Genomic DNA, 25,086 nt, shown 5'->3' with positions numbered 1-25,086 from the left:
TGCTAAATTATATTGGATTATAGCAAATTCATTTTAAATATCCCAACCAAACCAAATAAGCTGATACACAGTATTTTCCTAAAAGTAAAGTGTTCTAAAGATAAGTTGTTTCTTTCCAAGTTCTTATTTAAAGTCACATTTTTAATATTTATGGTAATAGAGAATAATCCCAAGTATGTATTTGTTCAAGGGTTCACTAAACTTATAATTAATGGATTCTGCAAAAGTTATACAGTACTTTCTGGAAAATATGGAGCTACTTGGAGAAGTCAGTCAGACTTTTTTGCAGAACGAAGGCAAGCACTCTAAAGTTATTATTTAGTTAGTTACTTTTTCAGTGAAACAAATTGGCCTCTAGTGGCACCAAAAATCATACACTCATGATACTTTTCTAACACAATGAATACACCTTAAAGGATTCCTGAACATTCTATACTGGATTTATTTTAACTGTTCATGGCAATCGTGAAATGACTAAGACGTTGCCTTGCTGTCACTGTTGGTTTTATTTCTTCACGACATCTACAAAATACCTCCTTTCTGACACCAAATTCAAAATTATTTCCACATAAGTGCAGTTGAAGATTTTACAACATTAGACATCTACTAGAGAATGCAGATTCTTTTACAAATCCCTAAGTACAACTAAGTTAATTTCTCAAGATATTAATCATTGGTATTTGAATATTCAAAAAAAGTTTCTGATGCAAATTCACAAAATTCACAACTGTAAATATTAGAGGAATAGTTTTCAAAAATTGAAACAGACTGTTTCTATTGGATCTTTTAGAGCTGATTTATAAATGGGAAATGAATAAGAAATGTCAGTAAATCAAAAGTGGTCCATATTTCTATGAATCAAGCCAGAGTCCCAAGTTTCATACAGTTTTCCTCCTCATTCTAAAGAGTTGACAGCACAACAGAATCTGGATGGGAGTGGCCTACAGGCACAATACTTCAGACAGGACAAACAAAAGCTTTCCCTTGTCCATATCTGGTGGAGGCATAAGTTGACGATAAAACCCTAAAATCATTAAAATAAACAAACACACAAACCAGCAAGTAATTTATGTTTACCAAAACAAGAACACATGTTCCAGCATTCCATGAGACTAGATGGGATTATCAAAAGTTTACAATACTATTAAAAACCTATTCTGATTACTTGGGGGATTTTTCTTTCCATTCAGAGCACAACAGTTTCTAATTTAAACCATGTTATATTACTACCCATATAGGCTTATCCATTTTTATGGGGAAAGGCTTGCTTCTGAAAAATACAGATTTCTAAAACCTCTTTTCATATCCTGACACACTAACCTCTGCAATATAGAATAGGTTCTGACTAGAAAAATTCAAACAACGAATGGTGATCTTTTTAGCATTATACATAGGGATTTAGCATACTATAGATAGGGGTTTCTGCTACAAAACTGTAAATCGTTTAAAACCTACTCCCGTGATTTATTTGTTACACAAAAGGGTCAGTTTCTTAATGTCAATCGAGAGCTGTAAGAAAAAATGTACTCACCATATGGGCATTAAGCTGCTCCTTGGCTGTTTCCGGTAACCCTCCCAGAGGTTTGGATGCCAAGAGATGACGTTCTGTTTCGGTCAGCCACTGCTGCAAATCCTCAATTTCTCCATGGAACCCTTTGGCCTGAAGTGATTGAGAATTTTAAGTTTAGGCCATAAACACTGTCTCTTTGAAGCATAAGACAATGTTCGAACAATCCCAGGCTGCTAAACCCCTCTGATTCTTAAGCACAGCCAGGTGTCACTAGATTTGCCTTGCCCATCAGGAGAGCTCTAGGAGATAAGAGTATTAGGCTAAGAACTAGAGTTCCATTCTATTCTTTATCCCACTTATCTTTACTTCTCTCCTTGAGGTATAAGAATTAAACAAGAGTCTGTTAAACCATGCTATTTTGGTCTTGAACACTACAGAAAATTTTGGAATGTATTCTCTTATTCACCTGGCGCAAGGCACCATCCAGCTGCTGCTTCCTTTGTTCTGTTTTCTCCAAAACATTTTGCCAGCGTCGATTTAAAACCTCAAGCTTGTTCTGAAGGTTGCTTGCTTCTTCTCCTGCACTTGATTCAATTAGATCATTTCCTGCTTTATTAACTGCTTCCACTGTGGACTGATGGGCTAAAACATCATTTTGGAGAACCTAAAAATATTAAGATAACACTATGAATTCATAATATGTTAACATGTGTTAAATGCAATTGCTTTATTTTCTGGTTATGAAACATTCTGAAACAAAAACATTATAAACAAAGAATTTTAATACTAATGAAGTTTTAAAATGATGGTTTTCCTTTGCCTTAACTTTGCACCTCCTCTGGACATAACACCCATCTACTGACATCCACTAACATTATTACATGAGAACATTTTCCAAGTTCTTCCATTAGAATAATCTTGCAATTCATGACATTATCTAGAGATTATCATTAAAAGGTTCCAAAAGTTTTCATTTGATCCAAGCTCATTTTAATTGAATTTAAATCAATTTTCATGTCTTAAGTAATTAACTTAAAAGACTTTTATTCCTATATATTAATTTTCAAATATGAAATTATTACACTTCTAAGATGCATAGTGCCATATTTTCCAATTAGTATTATGAAATGGGAAAAATAATGACCATAAAACATCCTTTTATTTTCCCTTGTTTGAAGAGGCACTAGAATTAACAGTTAAGTTGACAAGGATCCTGGAAGGCCGCAATCCTTCAGGAAAAGAGATTTCATTGCACATATCAGGGATACTCAAACACAGCATTCCAAGGTTTCATGTTCCTTTCGTTAGAAAATACACATATGAAATGCTTACTATAAATCCCAGTAAATAATGCCTTTCTTTTACACCGTGGAAATTTAAGAACAGATTAATATCACTTAAATACACTATGGCTGGGACAAGTACAGAAAGTAACCCCAAAGCCAAAAAAAAAAAAATAATAATAATTTCTTATACTGAAAAGAATTACATTTTAAAGAATAAACACAGCCTCAGTAATAGTTTCCTTTTAAGAAGACAACATTTACATTTTTGGAAACCAGAAGAAAACTGTCTCTAATCTTAGTAAGAGTCGATCATAATCCTACCCTGTACTTATTGACTCAGAGTTGGCAACAGTAAAGAAAAGGAACATTTCTTGGTCCTAGTAAGACATCACACATCTGGAGGGAAATCCAGACCAGACAGGATCTTTAGTAAAGAGCAGGAACCATCTGAGATCATGTTTCTCTGACTATATTCACTCGTTTTCTGAGGCATCTGGTGAGGCGGTGTTTTTCAAAGGTTTACCAAATCAACTGAGTGAGAGGTTATCTTTATAGAAGCATGTACTTAGATATGTTAGACACAGAAATCACTTTCAAAATGCAAACGTTCAAATTCTCATGGTCAATAAAAGATAATTTCGTAAAATTCATCCTTCCAAACATACAAGGCAGAGTCCAGGAGAAGGAGGAGAAGAAATCAGGAGAAGGATGAAAACATTTCCTCCCTTCCTCCAGCCACAGTGCTGGGATGACTCAGATGCAATTTAAGACAATTGCAAAGTTTACGAAAATGTAAATGCATTTTCTCTAAAACTTCCACTATGAGAATAAATATTAGTTTGTTTTTACAAAGTCAGTCTAACCAGTCTTTGATTCTCTTGGCAAAACTATAGTGTGGACATTAAATAATGAAGCAGGTTTCTATCTAAACATTAATGGTACAAAATAAATACTAATTTCCAATTTAAGATAAGGTTCTGACATGACTATACAGACAGAACTAGGTTAAAGAGGAAGAAGAATTTAAATTATGGGACAATTACTTTGGTGAAAAGTATATAGAAGGGGAACTGAAACAAGAACAGTCAAAAGCCATAAGTTAACATCTTGAACTAAAACCCTACTTTTATTTTAAAAATGCTATAAACATGTATAACAATGAAACACTTCTATTTGATAATCAAGTAAAATTTATTTAAGTTTTGGACTTAGGACTTTGAAGATACCACTATTAATTCAAATGTTAAAGTCTAAGAAAGATGGCTGAAAATCAGGATAAACTCTGCATAGAGACGAAACATAACATGCAATAACAAATACATACATGATGCTTGGCAAGTTCAATTTCAATGGCTTTAGGGTCTCCTCCAACAGGTTTCTGTTCACCTAGCAAGCCCTCGGTGTTTGTCAGCCATGTCAAAAGCTCATCCAGAGCATGTTGGAACTGCCCCAGAGCTAACAGAGCACCCTCCAGCTTATGCTACAGAAAAAGTGGAGAGAAAGGAAATTCACTTATGAATTTGATATTATGAATGATATACATCTATAAAACAGAGGTAAAAAAACAATCGTTTCATAGCGCATAAGTCCATAAGCATATCCATTGAGGTCTAATCATCATACCTTTGTATATTTTAAGTTTGTATCTCTTTTCTGTAGTTTAAAATGGAACTTGAGAGGCAGGAAGAAATCTAATGAAACAAGGGAATTTAGTGTCTTCAAAAGTTTGTGCTCCAGAACTGCTTGATCTTAATGTTTTTCTACTGTTTTCCTTATTAGAGAAGTTGTGAGTTTAGAGATCATGCATAAAATACAGGATTCCCATATACCACTCTATAATTAACACCTTTGCATTATTGTGGAATATTTGTTACAATTGATGATAGCACTTTTCAAGAATTATACTATTAACTATACTCCACGATTTAAGGTTCATTGTTTGATAGGGTAGTCCCATGGATTTTTAAAAATCACATTCAGATGTATATTTCAGTGCTGTTAATTATGTTCACAATGTTGTGCTACCAATACCACCATCCATTTCCAAAAATATATGGAACATCTCATGAATTTGTGTGTCATCTTTGCACAGGGGACATGCTAATCTCTGTATCATTCCAATTTTAGTAGATATGCTGCCAAAGCAAACACTTAACCTTAATTTTAATCATTATTTTACATTAACACATGAAATTGAAAATTTGCAACTTCTTAACAAAAGTCTTGGTATTTACCTGTCTGTTGATAATTCTTTCATCCAGGCTATCCCATATCAATTTCAGTTCCATTAATGGGTCTTGAACAGTGTGTTTGTCACTCTCTTCTGTTACTTTCTTCAGCAAAAGCTCTGCTTGATGGTTCAGTCTTTCCATTTCTATCTGTTGCTGATAGGCCTCTGACTTAAATTGCTATTAAAAAAAAGGAGATATACAAGAGAAATGTTTTATAAATTAGTAATTTTAAACAAAAAAATTCTATGGGTTTTATCTTTATTCTAATTCACACTTTTTTTATCAGGGGAAGTGAAGAGAAATAAAAATGTAATACAGAGTTTATTAATAAAAAATTCTAGACAAACAGATAAGGGACATCAATATTGCCTGATGGAAAGATGTTTCTATTCATAATTTTTTATACTCCACTTTTGTTCTCTAACAGTGAAAAATTACCTAATTTCAAGACCAAACTTACTTGGAAGCCTAATTACATGCATTCAATAATTGAGCTTTGAAATTATAGGGAATAAATCAAACATATATCAACTTATATGAAACCCAGAAAAAGCTATCTCTAAGAAACTCAAAGTAATCATTTCCTGCTCTACAACATATACACATCTTGCATCAACTGATAATTTTATGCCTTCCTCAGCTGTGCTGTGCTCATTAATAATGTTATTCTTGTGCCTCACCCATTCCTGACACAGAATAATAATATTCTTTTCCTAAGTTACTGAGATATATATTTAAATCTTAGCTTTGCCAATTAACAGGTTAGCAAATGGTTGCTCATAACAGGAAACTGCTCCTGGTAAAACACCCTATTGATTTTAAACTGCAATAATAAATAATTAACGGCTGAGCAGTCCCTAGTTTTTTCAAACATATGAAAGTAACAATAAAAATAATAACTAAGGTGTACTGAATCATTGCTATGTGCAAGGTATTCTCAACAAATTTATAAGGAAAATGATTTTATCCTCATAAACTATGGACGCAGAGGTGACTTTTGACTAGTAAGTGGATGGGTAGGGCCTAAACTCAGGCAACCTGATTTCAGAGTAAGCAATGCTAACCAGTTTGTGATATGAAAACCAATGAGGTATCTTTAAGTATCCAAAATAAATTGTCCCCCACATCTGTGATTGTACGTAAAGTATATCACCTGTTGGCTATACTACAAGATGAAGTAAAAAAATTTCTCAATCTAAGGATGGCAATAATAAAATTCCCAAAAAGAAAAAGAAATTTGTTACCAAATGAAATAATCTATGTCATAGTTACAGATAAAGAGGCTATAATTTCAAAGCCAAATAATAATTTTATGTAAAAATCTAAGTGAAATTCATCGAAGATGATGAAATGTCTTTGAGGACTGGAGTTCAAAATTAGAAAGGAAACAGCTGATTCCATTGTGACAAATGAAGAATTCAAAGAGGAAAGAGGTTAGCCATTTTCACAGCTGGAGATCAAAAGCCACAAATGCAAAAATTACAGGGCAAAGCAGATGGGAAAACAACAAACATTTACAAAATAAACAATCATTTTGGGAAACATTATTATATCATGCGTGTGTCTTTAGCCTGTTAGAATAAATAAATTACTCAGACCACACTGAAGAAAATTAAAATGTTGCTGTATGTGTACTGGTAACTATATACTCAATATACTAGTGGAAAAAAAGAAAAGCAAGTTAGAAAAAAATCCTTACAGTGTGATCTACCTGTCTTTAAAAATACAGTAAGGAGAACCTAAGATGGTGACTAGGTGAGACAGGGCAAAAAAACACCTCCGTGAAAAATACTAGATAAAAGCCAGAAAGTGACCCAGAACACCAGTTCCAGCGATGCCAAGGTCTGCTAAATCCACAGGGACCGTGCATTTGGTGAAACCAGGAGTCTGCATTCTGCAACGACAGGCTGGGAACACCCCTGCACAGCCCAGTGGCCCAGGGCTTCCCTGGAGGGCCAGCGTGCACTTGTGACGTGGCACAACCTTCCCTCAGCAGAAGTCCTGGAAGAGCACAGCTGAGAAAGGGGACCCGCTCGGAAATCCCAGGGACCCTACGCCAATACCAAGGACTTGTGGGTCAACGGCAGAGACAATCTGTGGCAAGACTGAAATGAAGGCTTAGACTCTTGCAACAGCCTTAAATCTCTGGAAACACCTGGGAAGTTTGATCATTATAGCTGCCTTGCCTCCCTAACCACCCAGACACATGCCCCGCATTCAGGGCGGACAGCACCAACAACACACCCAAACTTAGTGCACCAATTGAATCCCACAAGAATCAGATTCCCACATACCACAAAGACAAAGTTGGGGAGAACTGACTTGAGGGGGATAGGTGACTTGCGGACACCATCTGCTGGTTAGTTAGAGAAAGTGTACGTCACCAAGCTGTAGATCTGACAAATTAGAGATCGGTATTTTTTATATCCAGAAAGAACCCTATCAAGTAAAGCAAATGCCAAGAGGCCAAAAACAACAGAAAATCTTAAAGCATATGATAAAACCAGATGATATGGAGAACCCAAACCCAAACACCCAAATCAAAAGATCAGAAGAGACACAGTACTTGGCACAATTAACCAAAGAACTAAAGTCAAACAACGAGAGCATGGCACAGGATATAAAGGACATGAAGAAGATCATGGCACAGGTTATAAAGGACATAAAGAAGACCCTAGAAGAGCATAAAGAAGAAATTGCAAGAGTAAATAAAAAAATAGATGATTTTATGGAAATAAAAGAAACTGCTGGCCAAATTAAAAAGACTCCAGATACTCATAATACAAGATTAGAGGAAGGTGAACAATGACTCAGTGTCCTTGATGACCACAGAATGGAAAATGAAAGAACAAAAGAAAGAATGGAGAAAAAAATTGAAAAATCGAAATGGATCTCAGGGATATGACAGATAAAATAAAATGCCCAAATTTAAGACTCATTGGTGTCCCAGAAGGAGAAGAGAAAGGTAAAGGTCTAGAAAGAGTATTCAAAGAAATTGTTGGGGAAAACTTCCCAAACCTTCTACACAATATAAATACACAAAGCATAAATGCCCAGCGAACTCCAAATAGAATAAATCCAAATAAACCCACTCCAAGACATATTTTGATCAGATTGTCAAATACTGAAGAGAAGGAGCAAGTTCTGAAAGCAGCAAGAGAAAAGCAATTCACCACATACAAAGGAAACAACCTAAGACTAAGTAGTGACTACTCAGCGGCCACCATGGAGGTGAAAAGGCAGTGGCATGACATATTTAAAATTCTGAGGGAGAAAAATTTCCAACCAAGAATACTTTATCCAGCAAAACTCTCCTTCAATTTGACGGAGAGCTTAAATTTTTCACAAACAAATGCTGAGAGATTTTGCTAATAAAAGACCTGCCCTACTTCAGATACTAAAGGGAGTCCTAGCGACAGAGAAACAAAGAAAGGAGAGAGAGATATAGAGAAATTTGACAGACATATATAGAACATTACATCCCAAATCAGCAGGACACACATTTTTCTCTAGTGATCATGGATCTTTCTGCAGAATAGACCATATGCTGGGACATAAAACAAGCCTCAGTAAATTTTTTTAAAAAATTGAACTTATTCAAAGCACATTCTCTGACCACAGTGGAATACAAATAGAAGTCAATAACCATCAGAGACTTAGAAAATTCACAAACAACTGGAGGGTAAAAATGAGGGGGAGATGAAAACACTCCTGGATAATCAAAAGTTGAGGGACTTCATCAGTCCTATAAGAAATGCTAAAGGGAACTGAGCAGGCAGAAAGGAAAGGACACTAAACAATTGACTGAAACCACATGAAGAAATAAAGATTTCCAGTAAAGATCACATGGTAAATATAAATACCAATACTACTGTATTTTTGATTTGTAACTCTACTATTTACTTCCTACAGGATGTAAAATACACAAACTGTAATGATAAATCAGTGGTTTTGGACTCAATGTAAAATATGTAATTTTTGACAAGAACTACATAAAGTTGGGGGAATGGAGGAGTATAGGAATGTAGTTTACGTGTGCTATTGAAGTTAAGTTGGTATCAAAGAAAAACAAGATTGTTATAGATTTAAGAGGTTAAATTTAAGCCCCACAGTAAACACAAAGAAAGTATCAGAGAATATGACCATAGAGATGAAAAGTAGAGTATGGGTTACGAGAAGTGGGGGAAGAGGCAATGGGGAGTTAAATGAGTGTAGGGTTTCTGTTTGGGGTGAAGGGAAACTTCTAGTAATGGATGGTGGGAAGGTGACAGCATTGCAACATTCTAAATGTGATTAAAATCCCACTAATGGAATGCTAGGGAGGGGTTGGAATGGGAAGATTTAGGCTGTATATTTGTTGCCACAATTGAATTAAGAAAAAAAAAAGTCTAAATAGCTAATGACAATTAAATGCAAGGATGATCCTGGATGGGGTCTGAGGATGGAGGGAGGAGGCTCAAAGGGACACAGTTGGGACATGAGAAAAAAAAAAAAGGAAATACAGAATGTAAGCTTTGTATCGATGTTGAATCTCTTGAACTTCTTAGCTGCGCTTAATGGGATTGCATAAAGCAATGTTCTTGTTCATGGGAATTGTATATGTGAATTATATTGTTTGTTCAAGGATGTGTGCAGCTTGCTCTCATATGTTCAGAAGACAGAGCAATAGATGATGGATGATAGGGAAGGAGGGAGGGAGGGAGGGAAAGAAAGCAATGGTGGTGTGACAGGATGTTCAAGTTGGTGGATCAGGGTATCAGGGGAGGGGGGGTCAGGTACGCTGGAGTTCTGTGTATGGGGTTTGCATTGTTTTTGCAACTGTTCCTGTAAGTTTGAATTAATTTCAAAATAAAATTAAAAAAAAAAAAAACATGTAAAAACAACCCACGGTACATCCTGCCCAACACGAGGAGATTTCAGAGACTAGAAATCAAATCTTAAGAGTGGTTGCCTCAGGGTACCATTTTGGGAGGCTTTAAAAAAAAAATTTTTTTTTTTTTGGCTATTTGTATTTTCTGATCTTTCTATAATGAACATGTATGATTCAACAATAAGAAAATAACTAGTATTTTATTTCATTTACTTAATAAGCACCAATATACTACTTCCTATGTATCAGGCGCTATTTTCAGAGTTTTTCAAATATTAAATCAGCTTCATAATAAAAATCTAATATTTTAATTACATTAAAGAAATAAATTTGTGTAAAGACTCTGTGAAGCAAGAACTTAAAAATACAAGGAAGTCTTCGTTAAATTAGTTAACCCTAACCCATACCTTTAGCTCTTCAATCTGCTGCTTGACGGTTTCAAGATCTGTTCCGATTGGTGACATTGAAGCTAATTTACCACCTGCAATATCTACCCAGTCGAATATTGCCTATAAAACATATTAGTCCATGTGTTACTATAATAGCACATTTGAAATTGCTACAACATCTCAAGTGTTATAGAGGAGCGCAATCATAAATCTACAAAGATATTACGGAATGAGCCTATGTCATGGGAAGTTAAGAGGTTCAACTAAATATGTTAAGTGCAGCAACATACCGAAATGGTTGTCCCAAATATGAAATAGAAGTAACCTCCAATTCTGAATCCAAATTTTCAAAAGTAATGCTTTCCTGAATAGCTCTTAGAATATAAGAACTTAAAGAAAAGTCCATTTGAAAATATTTTTATAAATTCAATCTTACGGAATAAAATACTCTGTTCTCTTTTATGCCTGTCTAAAAGGCAGCCAGTATATATACATTTAAAGAAAAAGATTAAAATCTGATTATTAAAATAAGCAAGAAATCTATTGTTTAGCACTTAAACAAAATATCTGGCTCAACTAACCCTTAGCTGTTTTTTTGGATTAGCTCTGAAATCCTGCACATATAAATGACTAGTATTTAGACCATTATTCTGGACTGCAACAAAGACTTCAGAATCTTATTCTTTCTAGGTAACATAAACATTCTAAAAAGTCTCAGCTCACATTTTTCCAGGTTCTGAATATATAACAAAATTATTTCACACTTTAATGACGTTGCAAGACCATACAGTAAGGGGAAAAAAAATCTAGCACTTTCAAGTTATCATCAATAAACCCTGACAAAGAACTTCAGCAACAAACTGGGAAATAAAATTCATTTTACTTTACAATCAAACCTTGACACCTCCCTTGCTTCTGAAGCTTTGAACATCTAGCCACAGATAGTTAATAGTAGGTGATGCCACTAAAACACAATCAACAGGACCTATGATTTGTGTTGTTCTCCTAGAAGTGGCAAGGAGACTGCGTAAGTCACGTGTCTTGCCTGTGGCCTCCTATGTCTGACAGCACCTGACAACAAATGGCTGCACATGGTGGTGGTGTCATCTTTAGCCATAGAAGAGAGCACAACTAAATGACCTACTGAAGCTAAGTGAAAAATCATGACCTGGCCTCACAGACAGAGGGCTGGAGTGCGTTTTAGTTATTGGCCACAGATTGACTGATACCTAAACAATCAGTAAATTACTACTCTCATTAAAAAAACAAAGGGAGGGTTATAATGAGGTTTTATTTGTGATGAATTTTTTTCATATATGCCTATAGTTCAAAACATTTTTCAGCTGGCACAAGGCCTGGCTTGTGATATTTATTTTTACAAATATAGAAATGCAGTGGCACAATCAAAAAGGAAAAGATGTTCTCATCTGAGCTTAAAAAATATTTGCTCAGTGTTACGGAAATACTTAGAACGTTTTTTTCCATATGGTAGGAGAGATGAGTGATTCAACTTTTGCCAGCCTGTTAGGAAATGGAACAAACTTAAGAAGGTAAGGAGAGAAATATCCCTGAGTTGGCCTCAACAGACAGGAGACATTTAGTATTAAAAAAAACCCCACAACCTAGAAATGGTTAATAAACTGGGTAAGAACTCTAAAGAAATGTGAAAAACAACTACGAGAAGGAATTACATATAGGGAAAAGAAAAAAAAAAACACCTTCTTACACAGCAGATTATGACCTAATAAAACAGAAATCTATTTTAGTGCATGGAGAACACTGGCTTCAAATCAAATTTCTTTACTTCTGACTTTAAAGTCGGTGATATTCTTAGATAGTGTTTATTTCCTTTCATCTTAGTCCACTCACCTTTAGAACAGAACACAGATTTAGTTCCATTTCACTGTCTGGTACTAAGGCATTTATGAAAAGTAGTGAGTGGGAAGATTTACTTTCACTTAAAAAAAATTAAAATATCTCCTTTCAACTTAGATTTCACTGAACGCACGTATAAAATTGTGTTTATATATGTATATAAATCTATACATTTCTCTAGTGTGAGAAATATGTTCTAAGAGGTAAAACATGAATTGAAGTAGCTCAGACAACTGCAGGAATAGATTAGTCCACAACTGCATACAAACTTCAGTCTTGGGGTGGTGCCAATGCACACATCTGTAGACATTAATTAGCACAATTCCTCCTTCCCACTAAGACCTGCAGGCATACGTCACCCCTCACCTGCAGTCCATCCTGGTACTGAACAGCAGCCTGCATCGCCTCATCAAGTTTGTCAACCCGGTCCTTCCAAGCTTTATTTAGAGAATCCCATGCAGAATTTAACTACAATACAAATATTAGAACTCTTAGTCCTCGTGTCATACGTTAAATTTCTCAACTACTTCTATCAAATTATTTTAGTTAACTAAATTTTTAAAAAAAGCATTCTGATGAAAGTAAAAAACACGCCAGCTGTACCTCATCTATGCTCTTCTTGACAAGGGGTTTATCAGGTTCTCCACATGCGGAGATGAGTTCAGAGCCTAGGGTAATGACCATGTCCAGTTCTTCTTGTAGTCCATCTATTTCTTCCCTTATGGCCTAGAATATGAAAACAGCAGCTTTGAAATTTTAAGCAAAACCACACTGAAACTAAAAAGACGTATATAAAGATATTAATGATAGTTCTTTCTAGGAGGTGAGATTATGGGCAATCATTATTTTCTTCTCTCTGTTTTCTAAGTTTCTGCAATAAGTGATTTAATTTTTCAACAAGAGAACAGAAGGAATGTTTTTAAAAGAGAAAACAGTATCCTTGAAATGAGTAACAAATGTCAAACATTTATTATAAAGATAACATTTATAATTCCATGTAACAAATAGTAGACCAAATCTTTAAAAATACCAACAATATTGAAAAGTGTAGAAAACCGTTTTGTTTCTCAAACCAACTAGGTTGGAAATAATTTAAAATATGTTAAGTATTTATTAGATTTAGGATAATCTAGCCTTGGATTTACATTTTATCTCATTACCCTAGCACCTGTAAAGCACAAAAACAAAACAAAACTTCAACAGAAATGCAGTATTCTACTTTTGTTTTCATCTTTTTGGTTAAATATATTTATTCCCTCAAAAAACATTTCATAAGCATGAGCCAAGATTCAGGCATTGAGAACACGAAGAAAAATAGATACAACCAGTGATCTCAAGGAGGTCACAATCCATTAGCAAAGACAGGGGCATAAGCAATGATGAATCATATTATGTGTAGAGCTCTTTCCAAGAAGAGAGTGTTAGGGGAACACAGATGAACTAACTCTGCCAAGTATATAAGAAAAGATTTTACAAGTGAGGTAATAATCTCCCCGAACCTTGAAATTTGAGTGGAATTTTGTCATAAGAGTGGCCGTAAAGACATTCTAGTGTGAGACAATAAAAGGTGCAAAGGTATGGAAGCTAGAAAGAGCACAGAAAATTTTGGAAAAAAAAGTCCTTTTCTAATTAACAGAAGAGAAAGAGCTAGTGTGAAGGAGCAGGAGCAAACATGGCTTTGGAAACATATGCATATACTAGGCTAGGATGTAAAAGGCTGCGTATTCTCTTCTAGGGAGTCTGGACTTTATCCAGTAGGCCGTGACTCAATAACAGCAGATCTAGAGAGAACTGGCATCAAGGTTATAGGCCTGCCAAGGAAAGAGACTCTGCAGGCAGGGATACCACTCTTGGATGATTTGGAAGTCAGAAGAAGAGATAATAAGGCCCTGAAATAAGGCAGAAGCAATGGGGATGGAGAAAACTTTTAAAAATATACTCTCTACAAGAGACATGTATGGGTATGCCCTACCACATAACATGACTGTGCATACCATTTTTGGAACAAAAATACATTTTAACAGACTGATTCCTAATATTAACCAGAGAATCTAGGTTTTATTATGCCACAATAAATTATTTAACTTGAAATGAGATTTTCTGCTTACCTCTGCTGCTTCTTGCTGCTGTTTTACTACTGAGGGATCAATTCCAGGATCCTCCAGGTCCCGGATGAAATCTTGTGTATCTTTAGTGGTAACTATCAATGACATGTGATCACACCAGAATTTTTCTGCTAGTTCCATCACATCCAGCAGTTTGGCTTCCCTTTCTTCTACCAATGCATGTATGTTCTCCCAAATGAAAACCATTTGGTCAAGCTTATCCTGAACAGCTATGGAGTAAAACAATACCAACAAGGCTATATGTTAGCCCCAACTAAGCAATAAAAATAGAACATCTTAGTTCACACAGAAAGCAGTGATTAAATTTGCTAAGTATTTAAAACTGGACAAATTTTCATTGACCCCATCCTAGTAGGTATCATTGGGCCCATAAGTCTGTCCCATACAAAGCAAGATCTAAGGGCCTCTAACTCCTCCAAAACCAAGTCTCTTCCTGACCAAAGTGGATGCTCAAAGCTAAGCGAGCTTAAAATAGATCTATGAAGTTTTCACGGTTGCCAACGCTGGCCTTAATCCCAAGGTAAAATAAACACCTCAGTGGATATCCTTTAATTTTGTTCTCCAAAAACAAATTAAGAATGAAGCTGTCATTTCAGTCACAGGAAGATAAAAAATATAGCATATGTATTTTTGACACCCTTATCACAAATTTCCAGCAAACATATGCACCTGCTCTTCCTTTTTCTTTCAACTTCTAATTTTGAAATACTTCCAAACTTACAGGATAGTTACAATAACAACCCCTATACAGAGAAATCCACCATACCCCTATCTCCCCAGATACCAAGATCCACCAATTTTAACATTTTGCCAACTTTGCTGTATCATTCTATCCATCAGTCTATCAATCCATCCAACTATTTATTCATCCATTTTCTGAACAAATGAATGTAAGTTATATACATCTTGCTCCCTGAACATTTAATATTGCCATGTATAGTTCCCAAGAACAAGGACATTCACTTATGTATCCATCTTAAGAATAGTTATCAAGTTCAAGAAATTTAACATTGGTATAAATCTTAAAGTCTGTATTCTAATGGGATTGGGAAAGCCATAAGGACCACACTCCACTTTGTCTAGTTTATGGATGGATGAGTAGAAAAATAGGGGAAGGAAACAAACAAACAAACAGACAAAGGTACCCAGTGTTCTTTTTTACTTCAATTGCTCTTTTTCACTTTAATTATTATTCTTGTTATTTTTGTGTGTGTGCTAATGAAGGTGTCAGGGATTGATTTAGGTGATGAATGTACAACTATGTAATGGTACTGTGAACAATCGAATGTACAATTTGTTTTGTATGACTGCGTGGTATGTGAATATATCTCAATAAAACGAAGATTAAAAAAAAAAAGTCTGTATTCTAATTTTTTCATATTTCCCAATAATGTTCTTTGGAGTCTTCTCCCCTTTGTTAGATCCCATCCAGAATCATGCATAGCCTTCAATTGTTATTGTCTCTTTAGTTGCTCTCTATTTTTACTGTAGGAATATCTATACAATATAAACTTATCCATCTCAACCCCTCCAAGCATGTAACTCAGTGGGATTAATCACATTCATTGTGTTGTGGTATCCTAATCATCTTGTATTACTAAAACTTTCCCATCTTCCTACACCCATTTTATAATAACGCTCTGTTTCTCCTGCCCTCCACCCCTGGCAATCTGTACTCTAATTTGCGTCTCTACGAGATTGCACACTCTACTATATTTCCTCTGTAGTTTACAATGGGTCTTAAATTTAACACCCTAAATCTGTAATAATCTAGTTTGCTCTGATACTAATTTAACTTCAACAGAATACACAAACTATGTTCCTATACCCCTCCACCCCCTACCTTTATGAAGTTCTTGTCACAAATTACATATTTTTACATTATGAGTCCCAAACCACTGATTTATCTTTACATTTTATACATTCGCCTTTTAAATCTTGTAGGAAGTGAAAAGTGGAATAACACCAAAAGTACAATATTAGTGGAATTTGTATTTATCCCTCTTGTTACCCTTCCTTAGAGATCTTTATTTTTTTTTCATGTGGCTCCAATCTATTGCCTATTGTCCTTTCATTTCAACCTGCAGAACTCTCTTTAACATCTCTTACAGGGCTGGTCTAGTGGTGACCAACTCCCTTAGATTTTGTTTATCAGGGAATGTCTTACCCTCTCCCTCATTTTTGAAAGGCAGTTTTGCCAGGTATAGAATTCTTGGTTGGCAGGTATTTTATGTTCAGCACTTTAAATATGTCATCCCACTGCCTTCTTGCCTCCATGGTTTCTGACAAGAAATTGGCACATCCTCTTCCTTTTGACCCACAGCTCACATCTCTAAGATGGCTGACTACGGTTGTGGTTGCCATTACTATAGCTACGAGATCAAGTACGCTTTATGTAATAAATAAAGCAGCACAGATTATATCGTAGAAAAAAAAATCCCTAGGCTTGGTCATATTATCATTATGCTTTAGTCAATTGGTTTAGAAGGCCTGTATTAAAACACACGTTTTTTTGTATGATGGAACATTTTGTATTTAACCAATTGATTTCACAAACACAGGAAGTTGTTAAAAGGGATTTATGTACACGGTCCAACCACATATTGGTATCCTATTTGTAAAATCTTTTCTAAGATCTGGCATTTTGTTATTCAGTTGAACTATTAGTAAACAGCATGAAAATTCAGAATTGTTTTAAAAGTAAGGTTCAATTGTTCCCTTATTTCAAAATTATTACCTTTGGCAGATATGTCTTTATCAGTGCCCCCAGATCGAGCAATCATTTCCTCTCCCCTCTGTTTAAGAGTTTCATACAATGGTTGTAGCTTTTCCATGTCCACTGACACATTCTTATTTTCACTGATCTGCTCCTTAATCTTCTCGACCTCAGCAGAGATGGAAGGAGGTTGCTTCAAACGCTCCACGATGCGTACCAGGCTCTCAAGTATCTGATCTATCTTGTCGTGGAACTAGCAGTAAAACAAAGGGATCATTTATAGGGAAATGATCTGTAATACCAAATGTGGAACTGAAATGAAAAGACATCTATTTAATGTCACAATAAAGAGCTAAATCTTGGTCCCTTTAACAATGCATCCACCCAAAGAGTAATAACAGAGTTTGAAGATATTTTTAAGATCATGACTTGTATGTATCTCTCTGCTTCTCCCTGCTTATGTAGACCAGACTTAGTTTCTTATAAATAATTGAGTGTTTTCATTAAGAAATGGTATGTTTTAATGTATAATAGGCCATCTTGAAGCACTATCTTACTTACCTGTTGCTTATTATCATAATTCAAATTAATTAAAGAAATTAAGTTCAATAAACTGGGTATTTCACTATCAAAACTTGTTTTCACAATTTTTACTGATTATTTTGGCATAATATAAAAAGTTACATTACTAAATGTGAAATTTATGGACAGTTTTGACTAGATCAAAGGGATTCTTTATGCTATACATTTCCTTAACTGAAAAATGTTAAAAAATATTAAAAATGTTAAAAATTAAACTGTGTCAAATGAGAAGTTTCTATTCTAATTAATGGTCAAACACAATCGGAAGAGTTTCTATGGCACATGAAAGAATTTGAAAGTTTTGTTTGCAAAAGGTATTACCACATACAATTAAGCAAAGGTATAAAAATTTGTTCATTCATAGATTATACACTATCCTTAAAATTTAAGGAAACATCACGTGGGATTGCAGAAAATGGAAGTGTAATGTCAGTGTATCTGATGATAATAATCAAACAGCAAAAACTTAAAATCTGCAGATAATTTCAAAATTCAACTTCTTAAAAATAATACATCTTCAAAAAAGGAGAAAATCGGTTCCCAAATTTACGTATTTTTTTCCTTTTTGTCCAGCCTATTATTCACAGTCTTCATTTTGCCTTTGGTGAGTGTCTTATTATTAAAGATAATTACACTTTCTAAGACAATGAAATTATTTTATTGTATCTATAAGCAGAAGGTGAAATATAAAGACTGGATGAAAGCAAACATCACCTCCAAGAAATGACATCAGTACCCAGTGTTAATGCAACAAAATAATCATTAGTCGAAATTTAATTGAGAAATCCAGGAAAATTTCTTTCCATGCTCTGCTGTTTGGAAGAACCCAATTACATTCCCAGTGTAAATGATTACCTGAGTGGACTGAGAAATGGCTTCATCCAGTGCCACAGCACGCTTTTTGACATCTTCTTTAATTTGACTGTAAAGGGTGTCAGCTGCTACATACTTCTCTTGGATAGAAAAGCCTTCCCCTGGGCTCAATTCCAGTAACTGTGGCCCAGTTTTGTTCATCTTATCTATATGAGGCTTGTGTTCAGCTATCAACTCTCGCAGTTGCTACAACAAACCAAAAAGTTTCTCAGTATCTCAGGCTCAACACTCCATATTGCAGCTGTCTACACCCTCAATGTATCCAGCTGGAAAGAAACTCTAAACAAATACCCTCCCCATTACAAGGTATTTAACAAATGATGGCTCATGCAACTCTTTGCCAGGAAGAGACAGCCCGCTCACAAAAATTAAACAACAGTCAGGTCATGGAAAAGCCCCTTTAAGGGTACACACAAAAACGATGGTTGAGTGAAATAATGAATCACAGTTCATTATACATTTCATATCAAGGGCAGTACATTTTGATAAGAGCATTAGCCAAAGGTCATATGGCATAAAAGAATTCTGAAGTCATTTTGTTTCCAACCAAAAGAGACCAAGCCTTAACTCTCAGTGTCCCTTTCTATACAGTCATGATATATACAAAAATAGTAACAAAAGAAGGAAGGGAGATAGCGAAGGGGACAAAGGCAGGGGGGAGAGGGGAGGAAAGGACAGAGGAAGAAAGGAAAAGCAAGATAAAAAGGGAAAGTAGAAAAGTTCAATAGAAGGCAGACAATGTTGAGAGAAAAAAACTATAGGTAAAGGAAAGTTAGGGTGAGGTAAGCCCACAAGGCATTGTATTTATATGTGTGAACCAATATCAAATGTATACAGATATTATATTATTTATCATACATGTATGCATGGATATATATACATACATGAATGAATCTATTTCTATGTTAATTTAAAATGTTAAATGCTATAAGAAGAATCAATCTATCAAATATACAGTTACATACTGAGCATTATTTGTAAGTTATATTTAAGGAAAAGAGGTGACAAATATTTTGCATAATTTTGTCATCTAATCAAGAAATACAATGATATTTATACTAATTGGTGGGTGAGGAATTCAAGAAGAGCCCTTTTCTTCTAAGAATGATTATGCGTTGGGAGCCTAAATAAAGCTGGAATATCCCAAGACCTCTGTTGAGTAGTTATTTCTGAGCCAAATCCAAAACCACTCTCACAGAGACATTTCTTTGCCTTCATGGTTCCTCCGAAGCTAATCTCTATGTAGCACTGAAGAACCTTCCATTGGTATCAGATTATTGATTGGGTTCCCTAATCAGCAGTTTCTTGTCCTCACCAGAAAGTATGTCTCCAAACTGTTTGCTATCTAGCCCCTAACATAAGCTTCTCTAACAAAAATTATATTTCAGAAAAGAGAGTTTGGAGACATGCTACCAATCTTTTCCTGGAAATATTTTTATTTTTATCCTTTATCAAGAAGAATCACCAGGAAGGCCACATACTCTTATTGAAAGCACCCACTAAAATCAGTGATACGAATTATTTTGAGAAATTGTTGAGAAAATTGTGTACAAGATAAATTAATTATTCATATGTAATATATCAATTTTTAAGTTTTTCTGAAGGTTGCCTCAACCCCTTTTGGAAAAGGGCTAAATAAAAGCAAATTCAATAGAAAAGGGGTGTCTATTCCTACATGAGGACCTAGTGCCTATGTATCCCAGGCTGAGGTTTTCTTTTCTGTTTCACATGATTTGCTCATATCTTACGCTGTTTTGCAGAATGGAGGTGGTGATGTAGTCTCTGCAAATATACAGTCTCAAAGAAGAGGAAGGCTGTAGATGTTATACATATTCTATAGTTTCAATATCATATAATGTCCAATTGGAAAACAAGCTTACACTCTAGGTTATCAAGAGATTCTCAAGTGAAATGAGAGATCTCCTGAGATTTCTTGAGATGCCCAGAGTCTAGGCAGATATCACCTGTGCAGCACCACTATGAGATACCTTAGCTTGAGGGGTCATGAGATGAGCTTTAAGACTGTTCCATGACAGAGAACATCTACCAGATGTCTCCCTGGGCACGTGTATGCTTGGGAAAAGGATCCAATAGGAGACGACTTTTGTCTCATACATGTCAAAACGATTCTTGGAGACATTCTGTCATAGGAATCCAAGACTGAAGATACCAAAATCCCTTAAGATATGTATTACTTGGTTAACATGTCCCTTGGAGTCATTTTTCATTCGTGGTCCTAGGAACTAAAAGATTGCCCCCTCCTCCAAACAAACAAACAAAAAACAAACAAACAAACAAAAAATGTGAGAGGAAGTTGTGGAATGTGAGAAGAAATGCTATTCCAGAAAGTTCCAAATACTCTGAAACAGGGAAGCTTTTAAGTGTGAACAATGTGAAGACTTGGCTATAAAGCTCTCAATGTAGAACTGGATGTATGTCATCTTCATACATACAGTCATATATTGTTTTAAGAGTTTAAAGATTATGCAGCAATAAAAGGAAAATTAACTCAATTTTGAAATTTTGGTTCAATAATGAGCCTTTCCATACTATTTGATGTTATGCTAGAAAGAACAAAACTATTCAATATCACCTAGGAGTTGAAGAAATCTATGAACTGTTTTATATCAAAAATTATTCCGTGGGTAGGTATCAGGGTTTCTGCCACAAATAAATTTTTATACTAAAATTAAATTTAGCTCTGTGTAGTTTTTAAGTCTTTCCCCTGTTGAGTAATTTAGCTACAATTCCATAAAATTTCTATTTTTGCATTTAAGAGTTCTTAAAGCTCTCTTCTAAATAAATATTCAGTGAAATAGTCTTCAATACCAATGAACTAGTACATTAAAATGTAAACAAGATTAAAAAATAAGTCACATATTTCAAGCAGTGATGTAATATAACCATGGTTAAACATCACACACATGCACACAAACACACACACACACACAGTGATCAACCTCATAGTACATTTTGTACAGATCTAGGGGAGCAAATAGGTTGACAAATCCAAAAACAGCAAGAACTCCACATATTTTTCTTACAATCCTGAACTTTCTCTCATCCAAACCTTGCATTTTGAAGCCACAGGTGGCCACTGAAATGAGGATTTTGGACATAAGTTCAAAACAATATTTTTACAGATGTAAATATACTCCCTTGTTTACTCCAAAAAGAAAAAAAACACCAATTTTCCTCTATACTTCAGCCTTGTTTCTTTTCATAGAGTTAGCTATTTTGACATATTGACTATATTGTACATTTTGCCCATGCTCAATGGCCTTGTCTGTATGATGCACCTTCCATATATTCCTACTCTTTACTTAAATTCTAGATGGCAATAACCACTACATATAAAGTGTAAATCTCAGGCAACATGTGTAAATTGAAGGCACTTCCAGGGCTTATTTCTCTAACATTTTAAAATGGGAATTTTGTTATCCTATCCATATGGTTTATATGGCATACTATTAAAAAGAAAGCTGTGGTACAATTAATGACATATACAATGGGTTCTACCCATGTGTGTCTTCTGACTATAACACTGGACTATAGGGAATCAACAATGAGGTTAGCAACTATGAGGCAGGCATACTGTGTAGAATAGAACACAGTATTATTAAAATATCTTAATCATGTAAAGTGTCTAATAGCATTAAAAATCACCATAAAAATCAAAATTCTATTTTATTGGGGAAGACAACATACTCTATTCTACTGCACTTACCCGGTGTTCTTCCTGCTGTTGTCTTAGAGTTTCATATTCAAGAGCTGGTGCAGGAAGCTGAGAGATGATTCTTTGTGTTTCTGTCAACCATGGCCAAAGTTCTTCATATGTTTCCCAGAACTGGTTAACCAGGGACTGTGCTCGTTCCAGCTGTAGATACCTCTCTGAGTTTATCTGGCAGATGGCATCATAGTTCTTCAATACCTTGTCCAGTTTTTTCTAGTTAATCAGATGATGAAATGCATTTAATTAGTCACAGAGCACACATTCCTCCAGAATGCACAAATCCCTTGTCCATCACTGCATGCCAAGCATACAGAGTAGGCACACAACAAATGTATGTGAATTTCATAAATCAATAAACTTGATCTAGGCTTTAATTGTTTCTAGGTATAAACAAAGTTCATTTTAAATTAAAGAGAGGTGTCAAGTTTTTATGAATAAAAGCTTGAGCTCTCCAAACATCAAAAGCAAAATTTTCCAGCCATGCTTAAAATATCATCTACTTCTAGGTTAGAAAACAAGTCTCATGTGATTCTAGAAACATTTACTTTACTTTCTAGGGGAAAATAAGGAATACCTTTAACAAGTGAAATTGTAAGTTGAATTGCTAGTCAAAATTATTTATATATATTAGAATCAAAGTAGGACATTATGATGTACTCTGATCTTACGGGGGAAGTTGCAGTGTTCTAGGTTATGATGTAAATTAACATCAGAAACTAATACCAGAAGATAAGGCACAATAGAAACCCAAGAAACTACAGATACTTCATGATGATCTGAAGAGAATGAACACAATGTTTCCCAATGAGTATCAGCTTTTTCTGGAAGTCACCCACTCAATTACTGCATTAAAAAAACATTGCTGTCTTGAGTGAATGTTGAAGATCTATTCAGTTTGACCTATAAAAAAACCGATTATAGGTATGAAGTTGTTCTAGGGTCTGTGAGGCATAAAAGCCCAAGAAAGACACAGGCAAACCATTAAGTAGTATAAATCAATTCTAACTCTGGGTTCAATAATATAGGACTTTATTTAGAAATCTATTTGTAATAATATTTGTAAAAATAAGGAAAACTGACAAAGTGATAATGAGAGACTACAGAAGTCTCATATACTAATGATGATGATGATGAAAAAGTTTATTATTTTATCCACATCATATAAATGAAGAAAACAAGGTATAAAGAGGTGAAATAAATTGCCCAAGATCACACAACTTGAATGGCAAGGCCAGGTTCAAACATAGGGAATCTTGGCTCAAGAGTCTCTTAGAAATTTGATGTGTATTTTTTCATGTCAGAATCTTTGCAAAAAATAATGAAGGAAAGATTCAGTTATAAACATTTGTGGAGTATAAATATAAGAGAGAGAACCAATGTATAGTATGAATTCTATTATTTTACCTCTGGTATACCTTAAAAGCAATGTATGCCCTTTACAATGTGATCTTAGGTATAAATATCTATATAATTTTTTGCCATGGGATATTTTCCTGCCAGAAGCATTAAAGGACATTAATTTCTTTAGGCTGCTAAGATGTCTGAATATGGATTTAAACCAAACATTTTTACATGTGGATGGTTTTCCATCAATTTAAAGTCTCATTAAAACTATATAAACTGGAGGCTTCCTTAATTATTCAGCTTATTTTTTCTTATATAGCTACTGTAACTTTATACAGAATAGATTTCAGCATTAGAGAGAACCACATATATCTTGGTTTGCTTAAGTTCAAGGGACTCAAATGTTCCTGAAGCATATAGACAATAGTTGACACATACAAATAATACTTTATACTGCTAATAATGGTGATAATACAGCTAACATTAATAGAAAGTTTAATGTGTGCCAGTAATTTAAGGACTCAAAACTTTTTTAATAGCTTTTATGTCTATTTAAAAAGATTATCCTCATGATGATTCCCTTAAGGAATATTCCTTTCATTGCTATTCTGTAAGCTTGAAAAATGCCTCATTTAAAACTAATGATTTAGCTGCTTAAATAGCAGCTTTGGAAAAAGGAAAAGTGCTTTTCTAAGACTGAAAGCTTAATACATGCTGTTTATTGAAGAGTCTCACTACTGGACACACAGACAAAATTATACCTTCATAGACTGCTTTTCCTCTTCACTGCATGTGGTCATGATTTTATCCCCAGATTTAACAAGTTCATCAATAATATCCTTGTGTCTCAAAATCTCCATGGTGAATGTCTGGGATTTTCCAAAACAAGATGAGAGAGAGAGACACACAGAGAGAGAATGTATGACTTAAATGAAAACAATTATGCAAAGCAGTTAAAAATACCAAATTACACTAGAGAGGTCTTGAAAAGTAAACCATGCAAGTCCATTTTCTAGTCTTGGATGGTGTCAGCAAATGATTTAAGATGGCAACCGGAAATGTATTTCTTCACCTTTTGAACCTGCAGCTGAGCAGAGGTCTGGTCTTGCTCAAGCCTAATGTCACCCAGAGACATCAATTTCTTTCTTGTTTCAGCAATCCAGGATAACTCAGCATCAGCTGCTTGGTCAAACTAAACAGAACATAAATAATTAGGTCAGCAAGTTTCTGTAACTGGTACCATAAAGATACCTATCTACATTTCCTTTAAATATTACACAAGTAGAAAATCTTAACTTCTCTCTTCAGGGCATCCTGAAGTAATTCATGTTAAAGACTGAAGTAAAACAGAAAGAACTTTCCACAGAGTAATTAAATGCATTGCATCCATAAAATCTCATTAATGATTTTAGGACAGCCAGCACCGCTGCCTTCTTTTCTGGTAGTCTTAAGAATTTTCTCCTCAGGAGTACCATACCAACGTAACAGGTATAAAAAGTTAACAGCTGGAGACCATGTTCTGTCTTTCAATCATTTCATCTGTCACCTCAA

At 34.8% G+C, this 25,086-nt stretch overlaps 1 protein-coding gene and 1 pseudogene across 25 annotated transcripts in view; both read right to left on the bottom strand.

Moving 5' to 3' along the window:
- DST (dystonin) overlaps window positions 1-25,086 on the bottom strand; it is a 489,857-nt gene that overhangs the window by 39,033 nt on the left and 425,738 nt on the right. For all 25 annotated transcript variants that reach the window (XM_037843232.1, XM_037843222.1, XM_037843223.1 and 22 more), the window contains 13 exons: window positions 24,608-24,727; window positions 24,297-24,404; window positions 22,186-22,404; window positions 18,441-18,644; window positions 17,025-17,256; window positions 14,270-14,496; window positions 12,765-12,887; window positions 12,528-12,629; window positions 10,305-10,406; window positions 5,031-5,204; window positions 4,121-4,276; window positions 1,977-2,174; window positions 1,532-1,660 (listed from right to left, as the gene is read on the bottom strand). In XM_037843232.1, the coding sequence (XP_037699160.1) occupies window positions 1,532-1,660; window positions 1,977-2,174; window positions 4,121-4,276; window positions 5,031-5,204; window positions 10,305-10,406; window positions 12,528-12,629; window positions 12,765-12,887; window positions 14,270-14,496; window positions 17,025-17,256; window positions 18,441-18,644; window positions 22,186-22,404; window positions 24,297-24,404; window positions 24,608-24,727 (2,094 nt within the window). The remainder of the gene's footprint in view (window positions 1-1,531; window positions 1,661-1,976; window positions 2,175-4,120; window positions 4,277-5,030; window positions 5,205-10,304; window positions 10,407-12,527; window positions 12,630-12,764; window positions 12,888-14,269; window positions 14,497-17,024; window positions 17,257-18,440; window positions 18,645-22,185; window positions 22,405-24,296; window positions 24,405-24,607; window positions 24,728-25,086) is intronic.
- Window positions 4,844-4,943, bottom strand: LOC119541067 (annotated as a pseudogene).

The sequence above is a fragment of the Choloepus didactylus genome, chromosome 7 (assembly GCF_015220235.1).
Source record: "Choloepus didactylus isolate mChoDid1 chromosome 7, mChoDid1.pri, whole genome shotgun sequence".
NCBI classification, from domain to species: domain Eukaryota; kingdom Metazoa; phylum Chordata; class Mammalia; order Pilosa; family Megalonychidae; genus Choloepus; species Choloepus didactylus.
Note: the sequence above shows the minus strand (reverse complement) of the source record. Positions and strands in the feature narration are given on the sequence as shown.